Source organism: Mus caroli, unplaced genomic scaffold (assembly GCF_978045245.1).
Source record: "Mus caroli unplaced genomic scaffold, Mus_caroli_1 scaffold_8, whole genome shotgun sequence".
Classification (NCBI taxonomy): domain Eukaryota; kingdom Metazoa; phylum Chordata; class Mammalia; order Rodentia; family Muridae; genus Mus; species Mus caroli.
Window position 1 is genome coordinate 132,756,385 of NW_028227263.1, and position 21,927 is coordinate 132,778,311.

At 39.4% G+C, this 21,927-nt stretch overlaps 1 protein-coding gene across 1 annotated transcript; it reads left to right on the plus strand.

Moving 5' to 3' along the window:
• The first annotated feature begins 4,566 nt into the window (after positions 1 to 4,566).
• Positions 4,567 to 11,273, plus strand: LOC110297257 (vomeronasal type-1 receptor 4-like). The gene is made up of 5 exons (XM_085841036.1): positions 4,567 to 4,641; positions 6,297 to 6,502; positions 7,170 to 7,251; positions 7,713 to 7,788; positions 9,067 to 11,273. Exon 5 carries the CDS (start codon positions 9,078 to 9,080, stop codon positions 9,996 to 9,998), a length of 921 nt encoding a protein of 306 aa, XP_085697162.1. The 5' UTR covers positions 4,567 to 4,641; positions 6,297 to 6,502; positions 7,170 to 7,251; positions 7,713 to 7,788; positions 9,067 to 9,077; the 3' UTR covers positions 9,999 to 11,273.
• Positions 11,274 to 21,927: the final 10,654 nt, after the last annotated feature.

The window sequence follows — 21,927 nt, forward strand, 5'->3', positions numbered from 1 at the left end:
GTTTGGAGCTGTAACGAAAGAATGGACCATCTAAAGACTGCCATATCCAGGGATCCATCACATAATCAGCTTCCCAATACTGACACCATTGCATACACTAGCAAGATTTTGCTGAAAGGACCCAGATATAGCTGTCTTTTGCGAGATAATGCCGGGGCCTAGCAAACACAGAAGTGGATGCTCACAGTCAGCTATTGAATGAATCACAGGGCTCCCAATGGAGGAGCTAGACAAAGTACCCAAGGAGCTAAAGGGAACTGCAACCCTATAGGTAGAACAACATTATGAACTACCCAGTACCCCAGAGCTCTTGACTCTAGCTGCATATGTATCAAAAGATGGCCTAGTAGGTCATCACTGGAAAGAGAGACTCATAGGACTTGCCAACTTTATATGCCCCAGTACAGGGGAATGCCAGGGCCAAAATGTGGGAGTGGGTGGGTAGGGGAGTGGGGGGGGAGTGTATTGGGGACTTTTTGTATAGCATTGGAAATGTAAATGAGGAAAATACCTAATAAAAAATTTAATTAAAAAAAAAAGATTTGCCAACATATAACAAAGACATACGTTCCACTATGTTCATAGCAGCCTTTTTTTTTAAAAAATAATAGCCAGAAGATGGAAAGAACCCAGATGTCCCTCAACAGAGGAATGGATACAGAAAATGTGCTACATTTACACAATGGAGTACTACGCTGCTATTAAAAATGAATTCATGAAATTCATAGGCAAATGGATGGACCTAGAAAATATCATCCTGAGTGAGGTAACTCAGTCACAAAAGAACACACATGGTATGCACTCACTGATACTTGGATATTAGCCCAAAATCTCAGAATTACAAGATACAATTCACAGTTCATATGAAGCTCAAGGAGAAAGAAGACCAAAGTGTGGGTGCTTTGGTCCTTCTTAGAAAGGGGAACAAAATATGGGAGCAAATATGGAGAGAAAGTGCAGAGCAGAGAATGAAGGAAAGGCCACCCAGAGACTGTTCTACCAGGATATTCATCCCAGATACAGTCACCAAACTCTGACACTATTGTGGATGCTAAGAAATGCTTGCTGAAAGGAGCCTGATAAAACTGTCTTCTGAAAGTCCCTGCCAGATTCTCACAGATACAGAGTCGAATGCTAGCAGCCAACCATTGAAATGAATGTGGGGTCCTGAAGGAGAAGTTAGAGAAAGCACTGAAGGAGCTGAAGGGGTTTGTAACCCCATATGAAGAATAACAATATCAACCAACCAGAACCCATAGAGCTACCAGGGACTAAGCCACCAACCAAGGAGTACACATGGCTCTAGCTGCTTATGTAGCTCTGCTAAGAGGATGCCCCTGTCAGACATCAATGGGAGAAGAGGTTCTTGATCCTATGAAGGCTAGATAAATGCCCCAGTGTAGGGGAATCGAGGACAGGGAGGTGGGAGTGGGTGGGTTGGTGGAGGAATACCCTCACAGAAGCAGGGGGAGGGGAGCTGGGATAGGGAGTTTCTTGGAAGGGAGAAAACTGGCTAAGGGGATAACACTTGAAATGCAAATAAATTTAAATAAATAAATAAATAAATAAATAATTATAATAATAAAAAGAAAAATATCTAATACTGAAAAAGAAACAAAATAAATAAAATTTTAAAATAAATTTAAAAAATGGATTAAAGGGAATTGTGGCCTTGGGCAAGATTATACCCAGCTATGCTTCCAACTTTTGAAAGGAAATTCAAGAAAATTTTAGAGTCTGATGTGGAAACATAAGCATTTTTTAACCCAGGACTCCAGAGGCAGATTGATTCTCTGAGTTTGAACCCAATCTAGTCTACAGAGTGAGTTTCAGGACAGTCAAACTTAGGCAATAAAGGAACCCATCAAAGAGAGAAACTGGTTAAGATGTCATTCAAGGAGGGGACCATGTTCCAGCCCCAACAAGCAGCAGAACCTGGCTGCATCAGGAATGTGGCTCTGTCTTTAGAGTCCAAGATAGTGGAATTAGATTATAGACTCTCTGTCTGAGACTGAGTAAAGACACTGAGACCAGGAGTGTGGCAGTGGTGTCCCTGCCTAGAAAAGGGACACTCCTAGAGAGTATGGTCTAGATAGACCTAAAGAGGCCATTGCATAAAGCTGTGAACTGGAGTCTGGATTAACTTGGAGACCCCAGTATGTTGGCGTTGTCAGAGCCATTGGATTTCCAGCATGGAACTCCTAACAGGGAGTGGAACCAGCCCATTAGAAAAAATTGTGTTGCATTCAACAAAGAGGAGAAGGAGTAAGAAATCTGAAGAATGTTTTGACATCAGACATGGAGAGGCAGAGTTTGTAGTCTGCCCAGCTAGTTTTCAGTCTTTCTTTGGTCTAGTATTTCCTTACTATGTTCTCTCTTTTATCTTTTGGAAAGGGGATATATATTCTGTGCCATTATATGTTGGAAGTATGTGATCTCCTTTTTGATTTTGGTTTGAGAAGGGATTAAAGCTAAGAGAATGCATGAATCTCAGAAGAGACTTTGAACTTTGGACTTTTAAATAGACTATGGGGACTTTTAAAGTTGTACTGAATGCACTTCTGCATTATTTTATGATTATAAGCCTATGGGAGGCAAGGAGTGGAATGTAGTGGTTTGAATAGGAATGACTCAGTAGACTCATGTGTTTGAATGATTGGTCATAAGGCATAGCACAACTAAGAAGTGTGGTCTTTTTGAAGTATGTGGATCACTGGGGGAGGGCTTTGAAGTCTCAGAAAATCAAATTTGGCCAATGTGTCTCTGTATTCCTTCTTGCTGCATGACAATCTGGATATAGAACTTTTCCAGCACTGTGTCTTTCTGCAGGTTACTATGTTTCCAGCCACAATGATAGTGGATGAAACCTCTGATCTGTAAGCCAGCCTCAATTAAATGTTTTCCTTTCTAAGAGTTGCCATGGTTATGGCATCTCTTCACATCAACAGAACCTTAACTAAGACATTCTTATTTAGCAGTGGACCCTGCATGCTACAATAGTGTCCTACCCAAGCAAGCAAGATGTGCCTACTAGCTCAGTTGTTGCATGGCTGTTACTGAGGTAACCATTTGCTTTCTGACTGAATCTGTGGCCCATGTCTCAAGGGAGCTCATGCCTTGCCCTGTAAATCCAGTCAAATCTCCAAGGCTTGGTAAATAATAGACCTTATAGGATAACCTACTATAGCTGTTTTGCTAAATGGTCACATTGTCAAACTGCTTCTTAAATATTTATGTTTGTATTCATAGATTTGTGATACACTAAACCTTTGTTAGAGAATTTTCTTTTGTATTAGGTTGTAGTTAAAATAGACTAATAACTAGTCAACTGCTTAGAATGAGTGGTTAGTGTTTAGATACAGACAACCTTCCCTCCAGGTGCAAGGGGCATGACATATAAGAAGAAAGAGAAAGAAGTTTAAGAACTAGAAGATATGAAGGAGAGATATAAAATGTTGTCTTCTGTGTATGACATGTCTGCAGCCCTTATGAGCTCCTATGGGTACCCACACAAGGCTCTTTAAAATTAATTCAGTTTTCATTGGCATAGTACAACTTGGGTAGGGGAGGAGTTACTGAGGCCCCACTCATAAACATGGACCTATTTTCAGGAGACTGGGTCTAAAAGCAGGAGAGTCATTTTTCCTTGGATGTTTGATAACTGATACATTGTCCAAGGCATAGTGGATGACACACAATCATGAGCATATAGGCAGCATTAATTTGACTTGGAAGGTGATGTTTAAAAATGACAAATGAGAAAAGAAAAATGTTAAATTGGGAGGGAAAAGGAGATCTACTGGAAAGGAGATGTTGGAGAAGGGTAAGGAGAGTAGATATGATCAAGCTACATTGTACGTATGTTTCAAATTTTAAAATAGTAAATAAAATAATTTAAAAAAATCCCATAGTTCTAAAAAATACATTGAGCCTTTTTGAAATCTATTCCATTGGAATGCATGTACACAATGCATTACAATAAATTTACTAGGAAGTTTAGAGAAGTCTCGCTTGTAATAGCTCAAAATTGGAGTCCACACATAAGCTGTTCATATACATAGTTGTAAATTCATGCAAAGGACTTTCTTTAGACATCAAGATTAATGGAATCTAAAAGCATACAAAAACAAGCAAAAGGCACTCAGAGAATGCTGATACTAAGAAGTGAGAGTTAAAGAACTGTGGAATTTCCAATTTTAATGTCTCTTAATGCTGGTCATTTAACTTCTGAAATCTCCCAAGATATGAGGTCTTGAGGAAAAGCAGTCAGATCTGCCCAGATTCAAATAGAGCCATGTAACTTCCTTGCAAAACCATGGAATGGGACTTGTGTGTCTCTGCTTGCGACACCCTGTGTACTCTAGGGACTCAGAGAAAACTTTTTCTCCCATCTCCTCATAATTGCTTCTGTGGATCTGCTGTCTTATTCTGGATGTTTACATTACAGGCAATTAAAGCAAAGTTGTTGAAAAGTTATTCTCAATCCTCTATGTTGAGGATTGAGAAAACTGTTGCCATGGATCTAGAATTGAAAGTCACAGGTCCTTAAGGGATGAAGAATAGGGAGTTATAAGCATGTAAGTGAGGAACTAGAGTTTTATTTCAACAAGGCATACTCATCTCCTTACTACAGCACACACAGTAAGTACATATGCTCTTTCTACCAAGTCACAGGTGATCAGAGTCACAGGTAGAAAAGAATAGAGGAGAGTCACTATTGTTAAGTATTGAAGCAATATCTTGAAAAGGCTTTCACACAAAATGGGAGCTATTTCCTCTTTAAAGAAAGACTGTCTCTTGCCTTTCCCATTCTGTGCAGACTTCCAACAAGCTCCAATTTTTCCCTTCTCATCTTGTGACAACTCCCATTCTTATTCATATTTATGATATAATTAGATCTGTAAGTGAAAACATTCACATAGATATATAAATAAGTAGGGAGGTAGATATATGATTGATAGATACATAGACAATAGGTAATAGTGTGTGTGTGTGTGTGTGTGTGTGTGTGTGTTGTGTTTCTAAGCTGGTAACCAACAACACCCAGCAATTCCATGCAGGTTGTATGATGTAAACACAGATATGGATGCTTGAGTAAGTACTTTTACTTGTACTGTGTCTCCTGCCCCTACATTACCCTTGTTAAGGGCTGAATTCTGCTCTTTCTATTCTCTCCCGGTGAATAAAAGGTACTAATCTTTCCTTTTAAGATTCATGCTTATTATTTTAAATAATACTTATTTGTACATATGTTTGTGGGTATGTGTATGTTGGAGCAAGCCCAGAGTTATCAGATTCTAACTTTTAGCTATAGTTGAGGGCAGCTCTGAGCTTCCTGATGTTGGTGTTTCAAACAGAATCAAGATTCTCTGAAGGAGCAGCAAGAATTATTAACCACTGACTCCTCTTTTCAGACTCCAAGTTACTAACCATAAGATCTCAGGGACATAAGCCATTAATGGCACTCTAACATCTTTTAAGTAACTAAAAGATTTTTTTTCTTAAAGAAATAGATGCTTTAAACTAGACTCTTCTGTGCAACTGAATGGACAGTGTGTACATTGAACAGCATGGCACATATGTAGTGTGATTGACTGTTCTCTTTGCAGACTGAGCCAGATTTCTGTGTTTCAAAAGAGAATTCTTTCAGTTAGTTTTGTAAAATTTGAGACAATAAATATCCTTCTACATCAGTTTAGGTGATGGCAGGGAAAACACAGTTGCTCTTCTCCTTAGCACTTCAGTGTGAGAATAGTGAAGGGGAGTCTTGAATGAAATCTGAAGGAGAAAGCTTACGATTGACAGGTATGGTTTTGATAATTCTTGATGTATTCTGAAACTCAGGAGACTTCTAGGACATGAGCATGGGATTTGAGTAAAAAAGTGAGGAGAGTCCTGTTAATTCCAGAGTCTAAGAAACAATATCATGGACTGGACAGGGTCAGGTTCAGATCAGGAACACTGCAAATGGAGCAGGCCCACAGGGAATTCTGGGAACTGCTGTTTCTGAGTGCTTCCATCTGTCTGTTCATCCACTATGATTATATACAAAGCTCGTCAAACTCCCTTGGTATTCAGGCTGAGACAGTTTCCTGCTCTTGCAAAATTAATTTATGGAAAATTCTCCATTGAAGTATGTCAGAGAGATGACTAGAATTTGCTTTCTGGTTTGGACCTTTTATTAATTTTCCTTTCTGTGGCTGAAGAAATTTCATACTAAGCCATCCATATACCAATGACCTGTTTTGTTTCTAGATGTTCCATTATATTTTTATATCTTCCCATTACCATTTTAGAATGAATCATTATTCATTATTCATGGATGGAATGCCTGAACCCAATATAGTATTTATCACATAATCTGACTCACTGGAGCTGTCGTGTTTGAATACAGTATCTATTATCTTATCTGAAATTCCAGAATTGCTCCATAGCCTGACAGATTGTACCCTGTGAACCAATCTATTTTGTCTTACTCCATTCTCTGTCTAATTCTATGCAGGTATGCTGTGTTAAGTCTCTCATTGTATTTGATTGCTCTCTCTCTCTCTCTCTTAACCATAGAAGCTTTTCCAACTGCCATGTAACTTAGTATAAAAGTATATGAGTAGAAGAATGCCAATAAAGAACCACATGAGTGTCTTCTGATACTGTCACCATCAGGAACACCTTCATACACTGAGTCCTTCTTAGTGCCCATATATTGAAGACACATGATTAAGATATGCACTGAGAGCTAGACTGGTCCAAAATTTCGCAGAAGCCCTTATGAAAGATTGAAAGGAACCTAGGTCTGTTTGGAAGAGTGGACTCTGTCCCAGTCTGGGGGTGAGACCAGGGACTCAAAGGAGTTAAGGTTGTGGTTCCCAAGGAACTTTGTTTATCCTCTTGAAAAACTGGAATTATCTGTCTAGGACCACTGTCTACTCAGTATTTGAGGCCTTTGAGATATTCTGTGCTCTCATTGTACAAGTTAGCTTAAGAAGTTTCTTGCTGACTTTGTCCCATTTCTCCCTGGAAAAGAGCATATGAGATGCCGTAGTTTTAGATAAATTTTAAATTTAAGTAAGTTCATTGTTTAAAATGAGACTGAGACATATGGCGTGGGTCCATTTGCATTTACATTGTGTTGTAACAGTATATCAACTTTGAAAATTCCTGTTCTCTAGGATCAAGGTTACTGAAGTTCAAGAAGAGGTTCCCTTTGACTGGTTGATGAAGTAGAGAGAGTGCTTTTTTCATACTTTGGAGGTAAAGAAACATTCAAGTTGTATGCTATTTTCATAGGACATGAGAACCTTTATATATCCTCAGGAATTAAAGTATGCTAGGAGGGAAGTAATATTCACAGAGGAATTCCTTTAACAACTCATTTTATGTCAGTTTTTAGTATAGTTAGTGGTTTGTATAGATTTTTACCAGTTCAATAATCATAATCCTTTGATGAATTTCATTATTGATTTCCCTGTTACCAACCTCTATTTGCTCATGGAAATATCTTTATACTATCTTCTTACTTCAGTATTTTTTAACTTATTGGCCTCTTACAAAAGGGTCTAATAATCAATAGTAGGCTGTTTTATAAACAAACAAACAAACAAACAAATAAGTAAATAAGTAAATAAATAAATAAATAAGTAAATAAATAAATAAATGTATTATTCTTTCACATATTCCATTCCAAACAAAGTTTTCCCTCTCTCCCATCTCAGCTTTCCCTTCTCCTCAGAAAAGAGCAGACCTCCTTAGGATATCAATCCAGCAGGGCATAAGAAGCTACAAGACCAGGCATGTACAATCAGATCAAGGCTGGATAAGGCAACTAAATAGGATGAAAAACATCCCACAAGAAGGCAAAACAAAATACCCATGGAAGGAGTTACAGAGACAAAGTTCGGAGCTGAGACGGAAGGAAGGACCATCCAGAGACTGCCCCACCCAGGGATCCATCCCATAAACAACCACCAAACCCAGACACTATTACATATGCCAACAAGATTTTGCTGACAGGACCCTGATATAGCTGTCTCTTGTGAGGCTATGCCAGTGCCTGGCAAATACAGAAGTAGATGCTCACAGTCATATATTGGATGGAACACAGGGCCCCCAATGAAGGAGCTAGAGAAAGTACCCAAGGAGCCAAAGGGAGGAACTACAATATGAACTAACAAGTACCCCCCCCCCCCCCCAGAGCTTGTGTCTCTAGTTGCATATGTAGCAGAGGATGGCCTGGTAGGCCATCAATGGGTGTAGAGGCCCTTGGTCTTGCAAAGATCATATGCCCCAGTACAAGGGAATGCCAGGGTCAGGAAGTGGGAGTGGGTGAGTTGGGGAGCAAGGCAGGGGGAGGGTATAGGTATCAATCATATCTTATATATGATTTATATAGTGAAGATCTGGTTTTCCTAGAGATAAGGTTATGGTTAGTGACTCCATCTCAAGTGATGGTTTCTTACCCATTATTCTTGCTTAAGATCTTAGCCTAGACTCTCAGGAACATCTTGTAATAAGAAAAGCAATAAAAAAGATAAAACAGATAAGTTGCTAAGAGAAATATGGCTCAATAGTTTTGCTCTGGCCAGTTCCAGGAGGAGGCCTCTTTCTTTTGAGGTCTATTGCCTCAGTCTGTGGAACTTGTCACACAGACCCTACTGGGGTTGGTGTGGTATGGGTATACCTTTTAATTTCCATTTTTCTGTGCTTTAGTAGCTGGATTACAGGAGTGAATCAGGTCTACTGTTCATATTAATACACCAACTCCTTTCAGAAAAGTTAGAAGTATCTATTGGACGTTCATTTAGAAAAAAGCAATAGAGGAACCTTGAAGATTATAAAACAGTATAGAAAATGTGAAAACCATGATTCTAAGTTTATATCCTTTGCCTTATTCCCATTTAATGACCCAAAATGTATATGAACATGGTTCTTTATCTTATTTGATTGGGTAACCTGCTATAAGACAGACATTTGTTCTCACATTTATACAATTTAAGCTGTGATAAATGAATACACATTTAAATGCTTTCTTTTTGGGTGTATTGATGTGGTTAAATATGTTTATCCCAGGTGAAAAGAACATGGCTCCTGAGAACTTGCCAGTGGGGATTTTGTTCTTTTCTCAAACAGCTGTGGGAATCCTTGGTAACTGGTCAATTCTTCTTCATTATGTCACATCTGTAATCAATGGGAAAAGTTTGATGCCCAAAGACCAGATTTTAAAGCATCTGACTTTAGCCAATTCCTTGGTTATTATCTCAAGAGTCACACCTCACATAATGGTACAACTGGGGTTGCAGTATCTCCTGGATGACCTCTTATGCAAACTTACTCTCTACAGCAATCGAGTGTCCCGGGGCATTTCCCTGCACTGCACCTGCCTCTTGAGTTGCTTCCAAGCAATCACAATCAGCCTCAGCCACTCCAGGCTGATGGCACTTACACACTCTGTCTCAAAATACATGATTCAGTTCTGCTCTATAAGCTGGCTTCTACATCTGCTTCTAAACATCAAGACAGCTATAGATGTGATTGGACCAAATACTATAAAAAATGTCACCAGGAAAATCATGTTGGGATACTGTTCAGCATTTGCTTTCAGCAATGGTGTTACTGGCCTACATTTGTTCTTTGTTTGTTTCACTGATGGTCTGTGTTTGAGCATCATGGTATGGGCCAGTATCTTTATGGTGAAGCTTCTCTATAGGCATAAGAGTCAGCTACAGTACATTCACAGTGCCCACCATCCCCTGAGAGTATCCCCTGAAGACAAAGCCACAAAAACCATCTTGATTCTTGTGTGTACCTTTGTCCTCTCCTACTCCATGTCCTTCATACTTATTATCTATACTGTGGTTTTTGACAATCCAAGGCTGTGGATAATAAACATATTTACATTCTTAGACACATGCTTTCCCACATTTTGTCCCTTCATCCTTATCAGTAATAACCAATCTACTCCTAAGAACCCTTTACCCTGCTGTAGTAGAAGGAATTTATAATGGTCACTTGTGTTATGATAAATTCAAATAGTCTTTCATCCATTATTGGACATTAGACTCAGCCATGACTAGCTGTTATTAAGCAAGTCAATGGTTCTGTAAATTAAGTATCATTAACTGTTATAGCTATCATAATGCTGGCTAAACAATTCCATGATACTAAGATATCTTTGTTTTCATTCAAAATACTCTAAAATTAGGGGTCATCATGTATTGAAGAATTTCTTATGCCTTCAGATAGTCAACCAGGTCTTGAGGTATGAACTTCTGTGTAGGCACATGCCAGATTCCTGTCCCACTGCTTCAACTGATCTGTAAAAAAACAGAGCAAATAAAATGCAGGATCTCTGGCATATGATAATAACATATTTATGTGAACAACTGCTCTGTTTCTCTGCATGTATCAACTTCACTTATGTTTTTCATCTGATCTCATTTTCTGGGCTGGTGGTCCCACTTCCAAATTCCCCTGAGGGGAGAAGAATCAAGTAATACCTATTTGCATTGATTACTGTTTTTCTTGGAGTTACACTTGAAGTCAGAGACACCCCTAACCATCCCAATCCTGCTGTGTACCATTGTCATTTACTACTCAGTTACTTGCACCCTGTTACTATGTAGGGCAGTCTGAGACAATGCACAGCTTTGGAGAGTAACTTCTACATTTCTACAGACATTCTTCTGTATTTTGTTCCATTGTACTTATGAGTGTTACCAACTTTGTCTTCACATTCTATTTTTCCTCCCATAAAAGAAATACTTTTTAAAAATCGCCTTTAATCCCAGCACTCGGGAGGCAGAGGCAGGCGGATTTCTGAGTTCGAGGCCAGCCTGGTCTACAAAGTGAGTTCCAGGACAGCCAGGGCTACACAGAGAAACCCTGTCTCGAAAAAACAAGAAAAAAAAATCTCTCAATGTGCCACAAATTCTGTTGATGCTGTTCATGGATATATGTATTTATTTGGTAACATGATGGTTAATACTTATAATCCACTTGCCAAGATCTAAAATCATCTAGAAAACAAACATGTGGAGATGTCTTTAAGGGAGCATATAAGTTGTGTTAATGGAGGTAGGAGGACCCAATCTAATTATGCATATCAATTAATCCATTGGTTAAGAGTGCTGGGCTGAATAAAATGAGGAAAACAGAGAACCAGTGTGTATCTGTCCCTGCTCTATGACTACAGATGCAAAGTGATATGCTGCCTGAGCCTCCTGATTCCACGACTTTCATGCCATGAAACTTCTTGCCTGAAACTTCAAGCTAAAATAAACCCTTCCAAAATTAGGTTATTTTGGTAATTGTTCATTAGGAAAATGTGAAAATTAACAAGGATAAGTGATTCAATAGCTTCTTAAATTACATGGGTTAAAATCATATAGGTCACCCCAATGGCCAGAGCATATTCAATGGGAGATAAATTCTGAGGGCTTCTTTCATCTCTTCACAGTGCTATGACATGGATATTACAATGCCTCCTGGAAGATGGTAGCAAATACTGCAGTTTGTGGGAGGCTGTCAACTCGGGCTGACCTCCCAGGTCTTACAACATTATGCAGCATGGGGTCAATAGTTTTATAACTTAGGCAAGAAGAATTTTAGTATTACATATTCATGAGAAAAATTCATAACACAGAGAAGACAAAACTATTTCTTTTTCTCTAAAATGAAATAAATAAGAATTTAAACAATGTCCAAATACACTGAAATCAATGATAACAAACAATTTTATTCAGCATAAAATTGAGAGGCTTCCTACCATGATTTTAAAGATATAAGTAGTTCTCATCTAATCATATCTAAGTCTGTTGAAGTAGTTTTTTCTTATTCCACTTCTCCTTTTCACTAATATATATATATTGGTGGGTGAGGGCAAATTAAAATCCATGTTTGTGTCTAAGTAGTTAAATTATATGGAAGAATTGGGCAGGTTGCTAAGGTTAATCAGTTCCACAATTTCCTAGATAATAGAAGTCTATATAAGGTGTGTATCATTTGGAGAAGAATTTGTTGAAAAGCTGAATGTTTTCTCTAATAATGTTGCAGGACAATAATTCTGCGACTCTGCAGAAAGGAGGATTGCTGTGAATCTGAGACAAGTCTAAAGGAGATAGTGAACCTGAAACAGCTCTAGGCTACTTTGCGAGACCAAGCTAATCAAAACAACAAAACAAAACAAAACATTTATAAACAAACTACTCCTACCATAATCACCACCAACAAAAATCTTTGAGGATTTGTAATTAAAAATTTTCCTAGTTAAAAAACAGTTGGACTTGATATTGCCATTGGTCCTGGTTACCCTCCAGAATGTAAAAGAGAACAAATCTGGTACAGACTTGGAGCTTCATCCCTAATGGATAATCTTCACAGTGCAGGGAGTTCTATTTATACCCCAGGAGGAACAAAGTAATCATCAGACATAACCAGCAATAACACTGTGCACTGTAACAATGCCTGCCCTGGCAGGACATGGCCACTGGGGCAATAGTGGCATAAACCTCATTGTAACAACCAACCACTTTCTGCTTAGTTTTAATTCCTGCTCCAGAAGCTAAAACCCATACCTGGCGCCATTATTGGGCTAACAATCCATGGCTAGACATGTCAAAGGTCATAAGAGAAAACCTATTACTTTTACTATGCTAAGCCAACATAATATTAAACTGATTCCTAACAACTCGTCATATCCACAAATTAATGCATCTCTTGGTCCTCTTCAGATACGCTTCTTCTTGCAGTAGATGGTGATTAACTCAAAGACCCATAAATGTTCAAGGATAGAGAAAAAGTGAATGCATGATAATTCTTATCCATAAACAGGATGTTTCTATACCCCCTTCCTCAAAATGTTCAGGAATCATTGCAGAAAAAAGGTAGAAAACTCTACTACTCTGCTAGAGGTGGTAGATAAAGATAGGGAAACAACAGTGTTTTATGTGCACAGCGGGGCAGCTGCACATGTGAATTCACAGTGACTGTTGCAGTAGGCACAAGGTCAAGCTTGACCAAATCTCATCATATTAAGTGAAGCTAGAGACTAAATTCTACTATAGCTGTGAGCTGTTCACAATTGTGAGCTGTTGGGAAAAAGAGAAACATGGTTTTCTCTAGGAGCTTAGTCCCTAGTAATAAGATAACACTCCTGTAATATCATGCATGTAAGGACAATTGGACAGAACCATTTGGTCTTGACAGGCCTGATTATAAAAAACAGAAAGTTAGGGAATGGAAGGTGGCATTTGGAAGAATGATGGGAGGGGTGAATATGATAAAAAAAAAATTATACCAAACGCTCAGAGAACTAATACAAATTTTAAAAAAAATATAGCTTAATATTTGATCAATCAATTAATTTTCTGTGCTTATTTGAGAAAATACAGATATTTTAATTCATTATACTGCTTATTTTCACTGAAAACTTTGTCTTAGGTTTGTGGAAAGGTCTGAATTTACACATACACACACACACACCTGTATATGGAAAGTAATGTTACCTCCACTTCTCCACATAATCTTTACCAAAGGTTGAAAAAGTGATTCCCATCTAATTCTGAAGAATAAGTATGGATATTTTTATTCTTTTCATGCCTAAGGGCATGGGCATGGTGAAGGATTTTAGTGGATCCTACATGGCAGCCTCATATCAAGTAAACATTTATTAAATAAGCTCAAATCACAACAGCTTACCACAACAAGTTTTGATCTACCATTTTGGAAACATCCCATCTAAAGATGGAATCATAAATCTGGCCCTCTGGCCCTCAATTCTATGCTATTACTCCATGTCCCCAAGCCTGTGACATTTTTGTTTATTACTACCATTGTAATTCTCTCATTATATAAGAGTGTTAGAACCATTCTCTTATGAACAAAGATAATTGTATAACTGTTTCTCTCTCTCTCCCACTCCCAGTGTGTGTGTGTGTGTGTGTGTGTGTGTGTGTGTGTGTGTGTATGTGTGTGTGTGTGTGTGTGTGTGTGTGTGTGTGTGTGAGAGAGAGAGAGAGAGAGAGAGAGAGAGAGAGAGAGAAAGATAATAAGTTCTTATGGTTGCTTGAATAGAGTTGGTCCCCATAGACTCATATGTTTGAATGCTTGGCCAATGGAGAGTTTTATTAGGAAGTGTGACCTTGTTTAGTAGATGTGGCCTTGTTGGAAGAAGCATGTCACTGTGGAGTTAGGCTTTGGGTTTATCTAGTGTTCAATTTCTGCCCAGTGTGAAATTTCAGAGCCTTCTCCTGGCTGTCTGGGAAGACAATCTACTTCTGGATACATTCTAATGAAGATGTAGAACTCGGGCTGGTGAGATGGCTCAGTGGGTAAGAGCACCCGACTGCTCTTCCGAAGGTCCAGAGTTCAAATCCCAGCAACCACATGGTGGCTCACAACCATCCGTAATGAGATCTGACGCCCTCTTCTGGTGTGTCTGAAGACAGCTACAGTGTACTTACATATAATAATAAATAAATAAATCTAAAAAAAAAAAAAAAAACAATTACTTAAAAAAAAAAAAAAGATGTAGAACTCTCAGCTCCTTCTCTAGCATCATGTCCATGTGGGTGCTGCCGTGCTTTCCACCATGATGATAATGGTCTGAACCACTTAAATTGTAAGCCAGCTCCAATTAAATGGTATCCTTTATAAGAGATGCCTTGGTCATGGTGTCTCTTCACAACCATGAAACCCTAACTAAGATGTTGTACCAAGAACTGGGCTATTGTTCTGATAGGTCTGACCATACTCTTGTTTGGAGGAAAGTTTATTTTGGGCACTTGAATTAGAAAAGCAGTAGAATGCTTTAAGTGGGGCCTAATGGGCCATTCTATGCAGTCAACTCAATGCATAGAAGCATTGAAGATAGTGGTATTCAGGATGATTTGAACTTTGAGAGCCTGGCTCAGGAGGTTTCTGAGAAAAAGAATTTTAGTATGTTGGAGAGAGAACATTCTTGTAATATTTTGGTGAAGAATGGGGATGCTTTTGCCCTTGTCTGAAGAATCTTCCTGAGGCTAAGTTTAAGAGACTAATTGCATTGACAACGGAAGTCTCAAAAAAGCCTAGCATAGATTCTTGTGGTTCTCTCTCATGAGGAATATTTTGATCAAACATAGCAAGTTCAGAAAGGAAATATATAAAATGCGTGGCTAAAAGATTAAATGGCTACCAGAAAGGGGAATGGAGCTAAATTTTGTGTTCAAGGATATTAAATGGAACTAAGGGAGTGGTGACCCTGGAAAAGATCCCGCCCAGCTAATTTATTGTTTATTCATTTGCAGTTGAACAAGGGATAGTTATATCATGTTACACATCATTATGACTTGGTTATTTTTTGCTTTGGACATATGGAGATATAATTGTATGTCAAACTGACAATGAATGGATTGTGATGGCTATTCTGGGTTGACAACTTGATTACATCTGGAATGAACTACAAACTAGAAATGGAGCACAAATATGTGACCCAGATCTTGAGGATGGAAAATGCAAGCTTTTGATTCATATATTGAAGCACACCTTTAATCTGGGCCATATCTTCTTTTGGAGGCCTACATAAGGACAATGAAGAAGGAAAGATTCATCTTTTTTAGCCTGCTTGCACTTACTTGCCTGTATATCTGTTGGAGCCTACATCTTCAGGATTCCAGCTTACACAGAAGATCAACTGAAAAACCCTACCTATGGGACTGAGCAACTATTATATTCTTGAACTTCCCATTCACAGCTGGCCATTGTTGGGTTGGACTGTAGCCTGTAAGTCATTCCAGTAAATTCTCTTTATATATTTGTGTGTGTGTGTAAATGTACATGCGTGTACATGTGCATTTGCATATGTATATATTCATCCCATAAGTTCTTTGATTCTAGAGAATCCTGACTAATTCAACACCATTAATCCCAGCACCCAGGAGACAGAGGCCTGCAGATATTTGAATTTAAAGTTAGTCTACAAAGCAAGTTCCAGGAGAGACAAGCTTTGGCAGTGAAGGAAATTATGGAAAACAGAAAGCTGAAGTTTTAATTGAACAAACAGGTCATGTTCTAGTCGAAGCAAGCAGAACTTGGCAGCTTCATTAACATGGCTCTGGCTTTAGAATCATGAATAGAGCACAAAGAAACTGTTTCAGAGAAATACCTTGTGCTGGCAGGTGGACTTGGTATGTATAAGAATCACACAGGTGGTACTGATTTTAAAGGCAGGAAGAGTTCATGGAGAGTAGCTGAGGCTTGGCACTATAAACAGTCAGGAAAGGACATGGTGAAAGTACAGCCTAAGTGGCAGTTAATGGTCCAGGATTAGAGGGTTATGAAAAGAAGTTGAGCCATGGTACCAGGAAGAAAGCCTATGAGGGGCTATTGGTGAAAGTAAGTGTAGCCTAGTTGCAGAGGAAGACTGCAGCATATTGGAGATGCCAGTCCTAGGGGTTGAGCATCAAGAGGGGAAGCAGCAGTGGAGTGGAGTCATCCAGAGCCTACAGTGCTACAGAGAGCGGAGCTGGAGAAGTAACGAAAGCCCATTGGAGGAACCCAGAAGACCATGTGTGGATTCTATACACTGGAATAAGAAGTTGTCATGTTGAAGTTGCTGTGCAGGACCCAACAGTGTATAGAAGCTAAGGCTGTGGGATACCAGCAAGGAAAGCTGCTAACAGGGAGTTGAATCAGCCCAAGAGAAAGAATAGTGTTGCAGGAAACAAAGCTGGAAGGAGCTGAATGTCAGACATAGAGAGGCAGAGTTTAGAGTATTCCTATCTGGTTTTGGTCTTGGTTTGGTCTGGTATTTCCTCATTGTGACATTGTGGAATGGTAGTGTATATCCTGTAATGTTGGAAGTATGTGATCTGCTTTTTTATTTTGATTTTATAGGGAATTACAGTTAAGAGATTTCATAAATCTCAGAAAAGTTCTTGAACTTCAGACTTTTAAACATTGTGACCATTGGGACCATGATAGACTATGGGGACTTTTGAAGTTGGACTAATAGCATTTTGCATTATCTTATGGCTGCAAGCCTATGGGGGGTCAGGGAGTGGAATGTGGTGGTTTCAAAAGGTTTAGCTCCCATACATTCATGTGTTTGAATGCTTGGCCCATGGGATGTTGCCATGTTTGAGTTGGTGTGGCCTTCCTGCAGAAGTCACTGTTGGGGTTGTCTTTGAGATCTCCTAGGGTTCAAGGTCTGCCCAGTGTGAAATCTCAGAGACCCCTCCTGGCTCCCTGGGAAGATCATCTACTTCTGGCTGCCTTTGGATCATGATGTACGTCTCTCAGCTCCTTCTCTACCACCATGTCTGACTGGACACTGCCATGTTTCCCACCATGATGATAAAGGACTGTACATTTGAAATCAAGTAAATGTTGTTCATTTTTAAGAGTTACCTTGGTCATGGTGTCTCTTCACAGCAATGCAACCCTAAATAAGACAGTTATCTACTATGCTTCAAACCCAGCCCTCAAGTCACTCTCATTTCCAGGATCAGGCTCCCTCAGCCCGCCCAGTTGTTGCTGGATTTATAATCATCCTGTAATATATTGAGAGACATATGCTTCATGTTCCAGATAAGACACATGGTACTTAGATGATGGCAACACTTCACTAGGGAGTGGGAAGGGACAATTCACAGAAGAGCAACTGGCTCTGACACAAGTAACTCTGCAGACTATATCCTAAATGACCAAAACTGCAATCGTTAAAAGATTTAGAGGTATGTCTTGCAAGAGATCAGGCCTATGTGTTGACAATCTCAATGATAATAGTCCATGATTACTGTAAAGATTGTCCACATTTGCCATACTTTGGAGGCTTTTATGCAGTGTGCATTCTCTGATGTTAAAGATAGTACTTTTAGCAAAGAATTACACACATTTTTTTGTTCCTTCCTTCAATACTTTCTCATGATAGCCAGTCAGAGAAAGGATGCAGGACCTAGGGAAAACATATGGACTTCAGGATGTGAAAACACATCAAGTAGGAAAGAAAAGTCAAGCAGCATGGAATGCTATTGTAATGCTATAAGACCACTGACTCTGAATCCTTCCCTCCCTGCATTGCTGAGTGACATAGAAGGAGTTTATGTTCCTTACTGGCTAGTTTTTATGTTAACTTTACACAGGCTAGAATCATTTGGGATGAGCAATAATCATTTGATAAAATGCTTCCATCAGATTGATCTAAGGGCAAGACTATTGCTGGTCTGTGTACCACAGGCTATCCATGGAGATCGCTGGCCTTGCCCTGTGGGAGGGTTCAGGTGAAGGGAAAGGGCATGAGCAGGGAGGGGGAAATGCCTTCACTGCCTCTGTTGCCACAGATGCTGACAAAGCTGCTCTGGTGCCAATTCTCCCACAGCCACTGTTAGTCCTAGATACTGCATTGGCTGTGCTAAGCCCAGCTGAGCTGAGCTGAGCCTGCGAAGCGCAGGGGAGCTTCTGGTAGTGAAAGAGAGTGTTCTCTTCCCAGGTAGTGTTACAGCTCTTGTGTGATAGATGCTCTCAGAGTAACTCTCACATACCTTTATTCCTACTGGATAGGATCTTATATACAGTTTTGGGGAGGGTTGGGGGTCTGACAGCAGGTGCTTCCTATTGACTTGGTCTGAGATGCTACGAATGCCTCATCTACATGGGGAGGGGCTTAGAGGTGCTGGCCCTTTGTGACTGATGGCCACAATTCTATGATGGGCTGTGGCTACATGACAGGGACCTGGTGTTGGGAGCAGACAAAGCTCCTACTGTCACTTCAGTATCCCCAGGCAAGCTCTAGCACAGACTTACCAGGCTTCCTCTCAGGGTCCATCGCCCCACAGAGTATGGGGCATTTACTTGAGTAGTGACTAATGTAGAAGTGCATAACCCATTGTGGGTAGAGCCATCAATGCATAGTTGGTTCTGGGAGTGTGTAAGAAAGTAGACTGATGATGCCATGAGAAACCATCCAGTAAACAGTGGCATCAGTTCCTGCCTCCAGGTTCCTGGCTTGAGTTCCTGGCCTGACTTTCTTCAGTGATGAAGTGTGATATATAAATGAAAACAAAATTGAACCTTTCCTCCCCAAATTGCTTATGATCCAGGGTGACAGTGACTTTTCTTCTCCTGATGTATTTGCCATCTCTGAGAGGCTTACTGTCTCTGCCTGTTAACCTTGGCTTAGTCCTGGAAGCATCGAGGCTCTGAACAATCTCATCTAGGCCTAGAATATTTTCAGCATCTGAGATTACTGCTGAATAAGCTCATACTTTCTAGTTCCTTCTGAACCCTGCTGGTTGGTATAACTCAGTGGTTCTGGCTGAAACTCTCCCCTCCAAGATGACTGACTCAATCTGCTCTCTCTCTCTCTCTCTCTCTCTCTCTCTCTCTCTCTCTCTCTCTCTCTCTCTCTCTCTCTCTCTCTCTCTCTCTCTCTCTCCCCTACTCTCTTAAGTAGCTTGCCTATACTCTCCTTGTGAGAGTTGAGCATATTCTGTTTTGTCAAATATTTCTCTGATTTATCACTGTCTGCCACTCAGTTAGACATCACATTTAAACACAGGTGTTTCCTTCTATAAAACTGACTTTGCCTTTATTGCTTGGGAATTAAGGTGTGTACTAAGGGCATGTGTATATTCCAGCCAGAGGGATTAGAGTTGTATGCTAAGGATGAGCCACCACAACTAGAAACAGGCTTTGTTTTCAGTAAAGAATACATTCTTGGTGTGATCAAATATCCTGCAGCAAACAGGGACTGGGAACATAGAGGACACTTTAATTCACTTTGTGAGTTCCATAGATCTTTTATAGCCACAAGAACAACAGAAATAGGAGGGGTTAGAAGAATGCAATCATAATGAGGCAGAACTAGGGTCATGTGTATATTCACACACACACACACACACACACACAAACACGACTGGCTGTAAAATCAGCTGTCCTTGTGCTCGCATCCTTACCCCATGATTCAAAGTTGTCAGTTCTTGAAGGCCAGGAACTCTGAAAAATTTGCAGTTTACAGTGTTTCAGTGGTCTCACTACCAATTACATTCCCATTCTGTTCTTTGTAAGTCTTTGAGAAACTTCAAAGGGTTTTTCCATTTGTTCAAAACTAAACAGCATTTAACTGAAGGTACAACCAACTGATTGGATTTGGGCAGAATTTCAATTGCACAGTTAGTTTCCTATAGAAGGCAGTTGGAGGGATCTGATTTCTCCTGGATTAGTTCCACATTAGAGCTTTTGCATTTATCAAGCAAATAATTTGCCTCTGGAATGCACCAACACCCAGAAAACAGTTTTATCTGGTATGGGAATGTAAGTAAACTTGATGGGAAAGGTTTTTTGTTGACTTTTGCAATTTTTTTTTCAATGCAAAAGTAAGAGGTTTAATTTCCAGCACAGTGGGGTTGATCCTTAGTTAGTCCCTCAAGGTGAGTGACTAGAAGGTAACCCCAGAATGGCTATTGCAAGCAGTTTTTATACTTTCTAGGGGTACAGGTTACATCAGCAATGTTACAGTTCAAACTTATTGACTAAGCATACTGACCTTTAAATCTATTGGCTATCAAGCATGGGCAGATCATGACACACATTTGAACTCTATCTGGGACCTACAAAGTAAAAGTGCAGGGAAAGAGCATGGGAGATCTTTCCATCTTCTGAGATCTTCAATTTCTTTCTTCAGAGACTTGAAGGTCTTGTCATACAGATCTTTCACTTCCATACTTAGAGTAACAACAAGGTATTTAATATTATTTGTGACTATTGTGAAGGGTATTCTTTCCCTATTTCTTTCTCATCCTGTTTATCCTTTGTGTAGAGAAAGGCCACTGATTTGTTTGAGTTAATTTTATATCCAGCTACTGCACTGAAGCTGTTTATCAGGTTTAGGAGTTCTCTGGTGGAATTTTTAGGGTCACTTATATATACTATCATATCATCTGCAAATAGTGATATTTTGACTTCTTCATTTCCAATTTGTATCCCCTGGATCTCCTTTTGTTGTCCAATTGCTCTGGCTAGGACTTCAAGTACTATATTGAATAGGTAGGGAGAAAGTGGGCAGCCTTGTCTAGTCCCGGATTTTAGTCTATTGCTTCCAGCTTCTCTCCACTTACTTTGATGTTGGTTACTGGCTTGCTGAATATTGCTTTTATTATGTTTAGGTATGAGCCTTGAATTCCTGATCTTTCCATGACTTTTATCATGAAGGGGTGTTGGATTTTGTCAAATGCTTTCTCAGCATCTAATGAGATGATCATGTGCTTTTTGTCTTTGAGTATGTTTATATAGTGGATTACGTTGCTGGATTTATATATATTAAATCATCCCTGCATCCCTGAGATGGAGCCTACTTGGTCATGATGGATGATCTTTTTGATGTGTTCTTGGATTCGGTTTGTGAGGATTTTATTGAGTATTTTTGCATTGATATTCATAAGGGAAATTGGTCTGAAGTTCTCTATCTTTGTTGGGTCTTTCTGCGGTTTAGGTATCAGAGTAATTGTGGCTTCATAGAATGAATTGGGTAGAGTACCTTTTGTTTCTATTTTGTGGAATAGTTTGAGAAGAACTGGAATTAGGTCTTCTTTGCAGGTCTGATAGAACTCTGCACTAAACCCATCTGGTCCTGGGCTTTTTTGGTTGGGAGATTATTAATGACTGCTTCTATTTCTTTAGGGGAAATGGGACTGTTTAGATCGTTAATCTGATCCTGATTTAACTTTGGTGCCTGGTATCTGTCTAGGAAGTTGTCCATTTGATCCAGGTTTTCCAGTTTTGTTGAGTATAGCCTTTTGTAGTAGGGTCTGATGATGTTTTGGATTTTCTCACGTTTTGCTGTTTTGTCTCCTTTTTCATTTCTGATTTTGTTAATTAGGATACTGTCCCTGTGCCCTCTAGTTAGTTTGGCTAAGAGTTTATCAATCTTATTGATTTTCTCAAAGAAGCAGTTTC

Coding starts and splice junctions, on each gene's coding strand:
- LOC110297257 (XM_085841036.1), top strand. CDS start 9,078: ATGGCTCCTGAGAACTTGCCAGTGGGGATTTTGTTCTTTTCTCAAACA.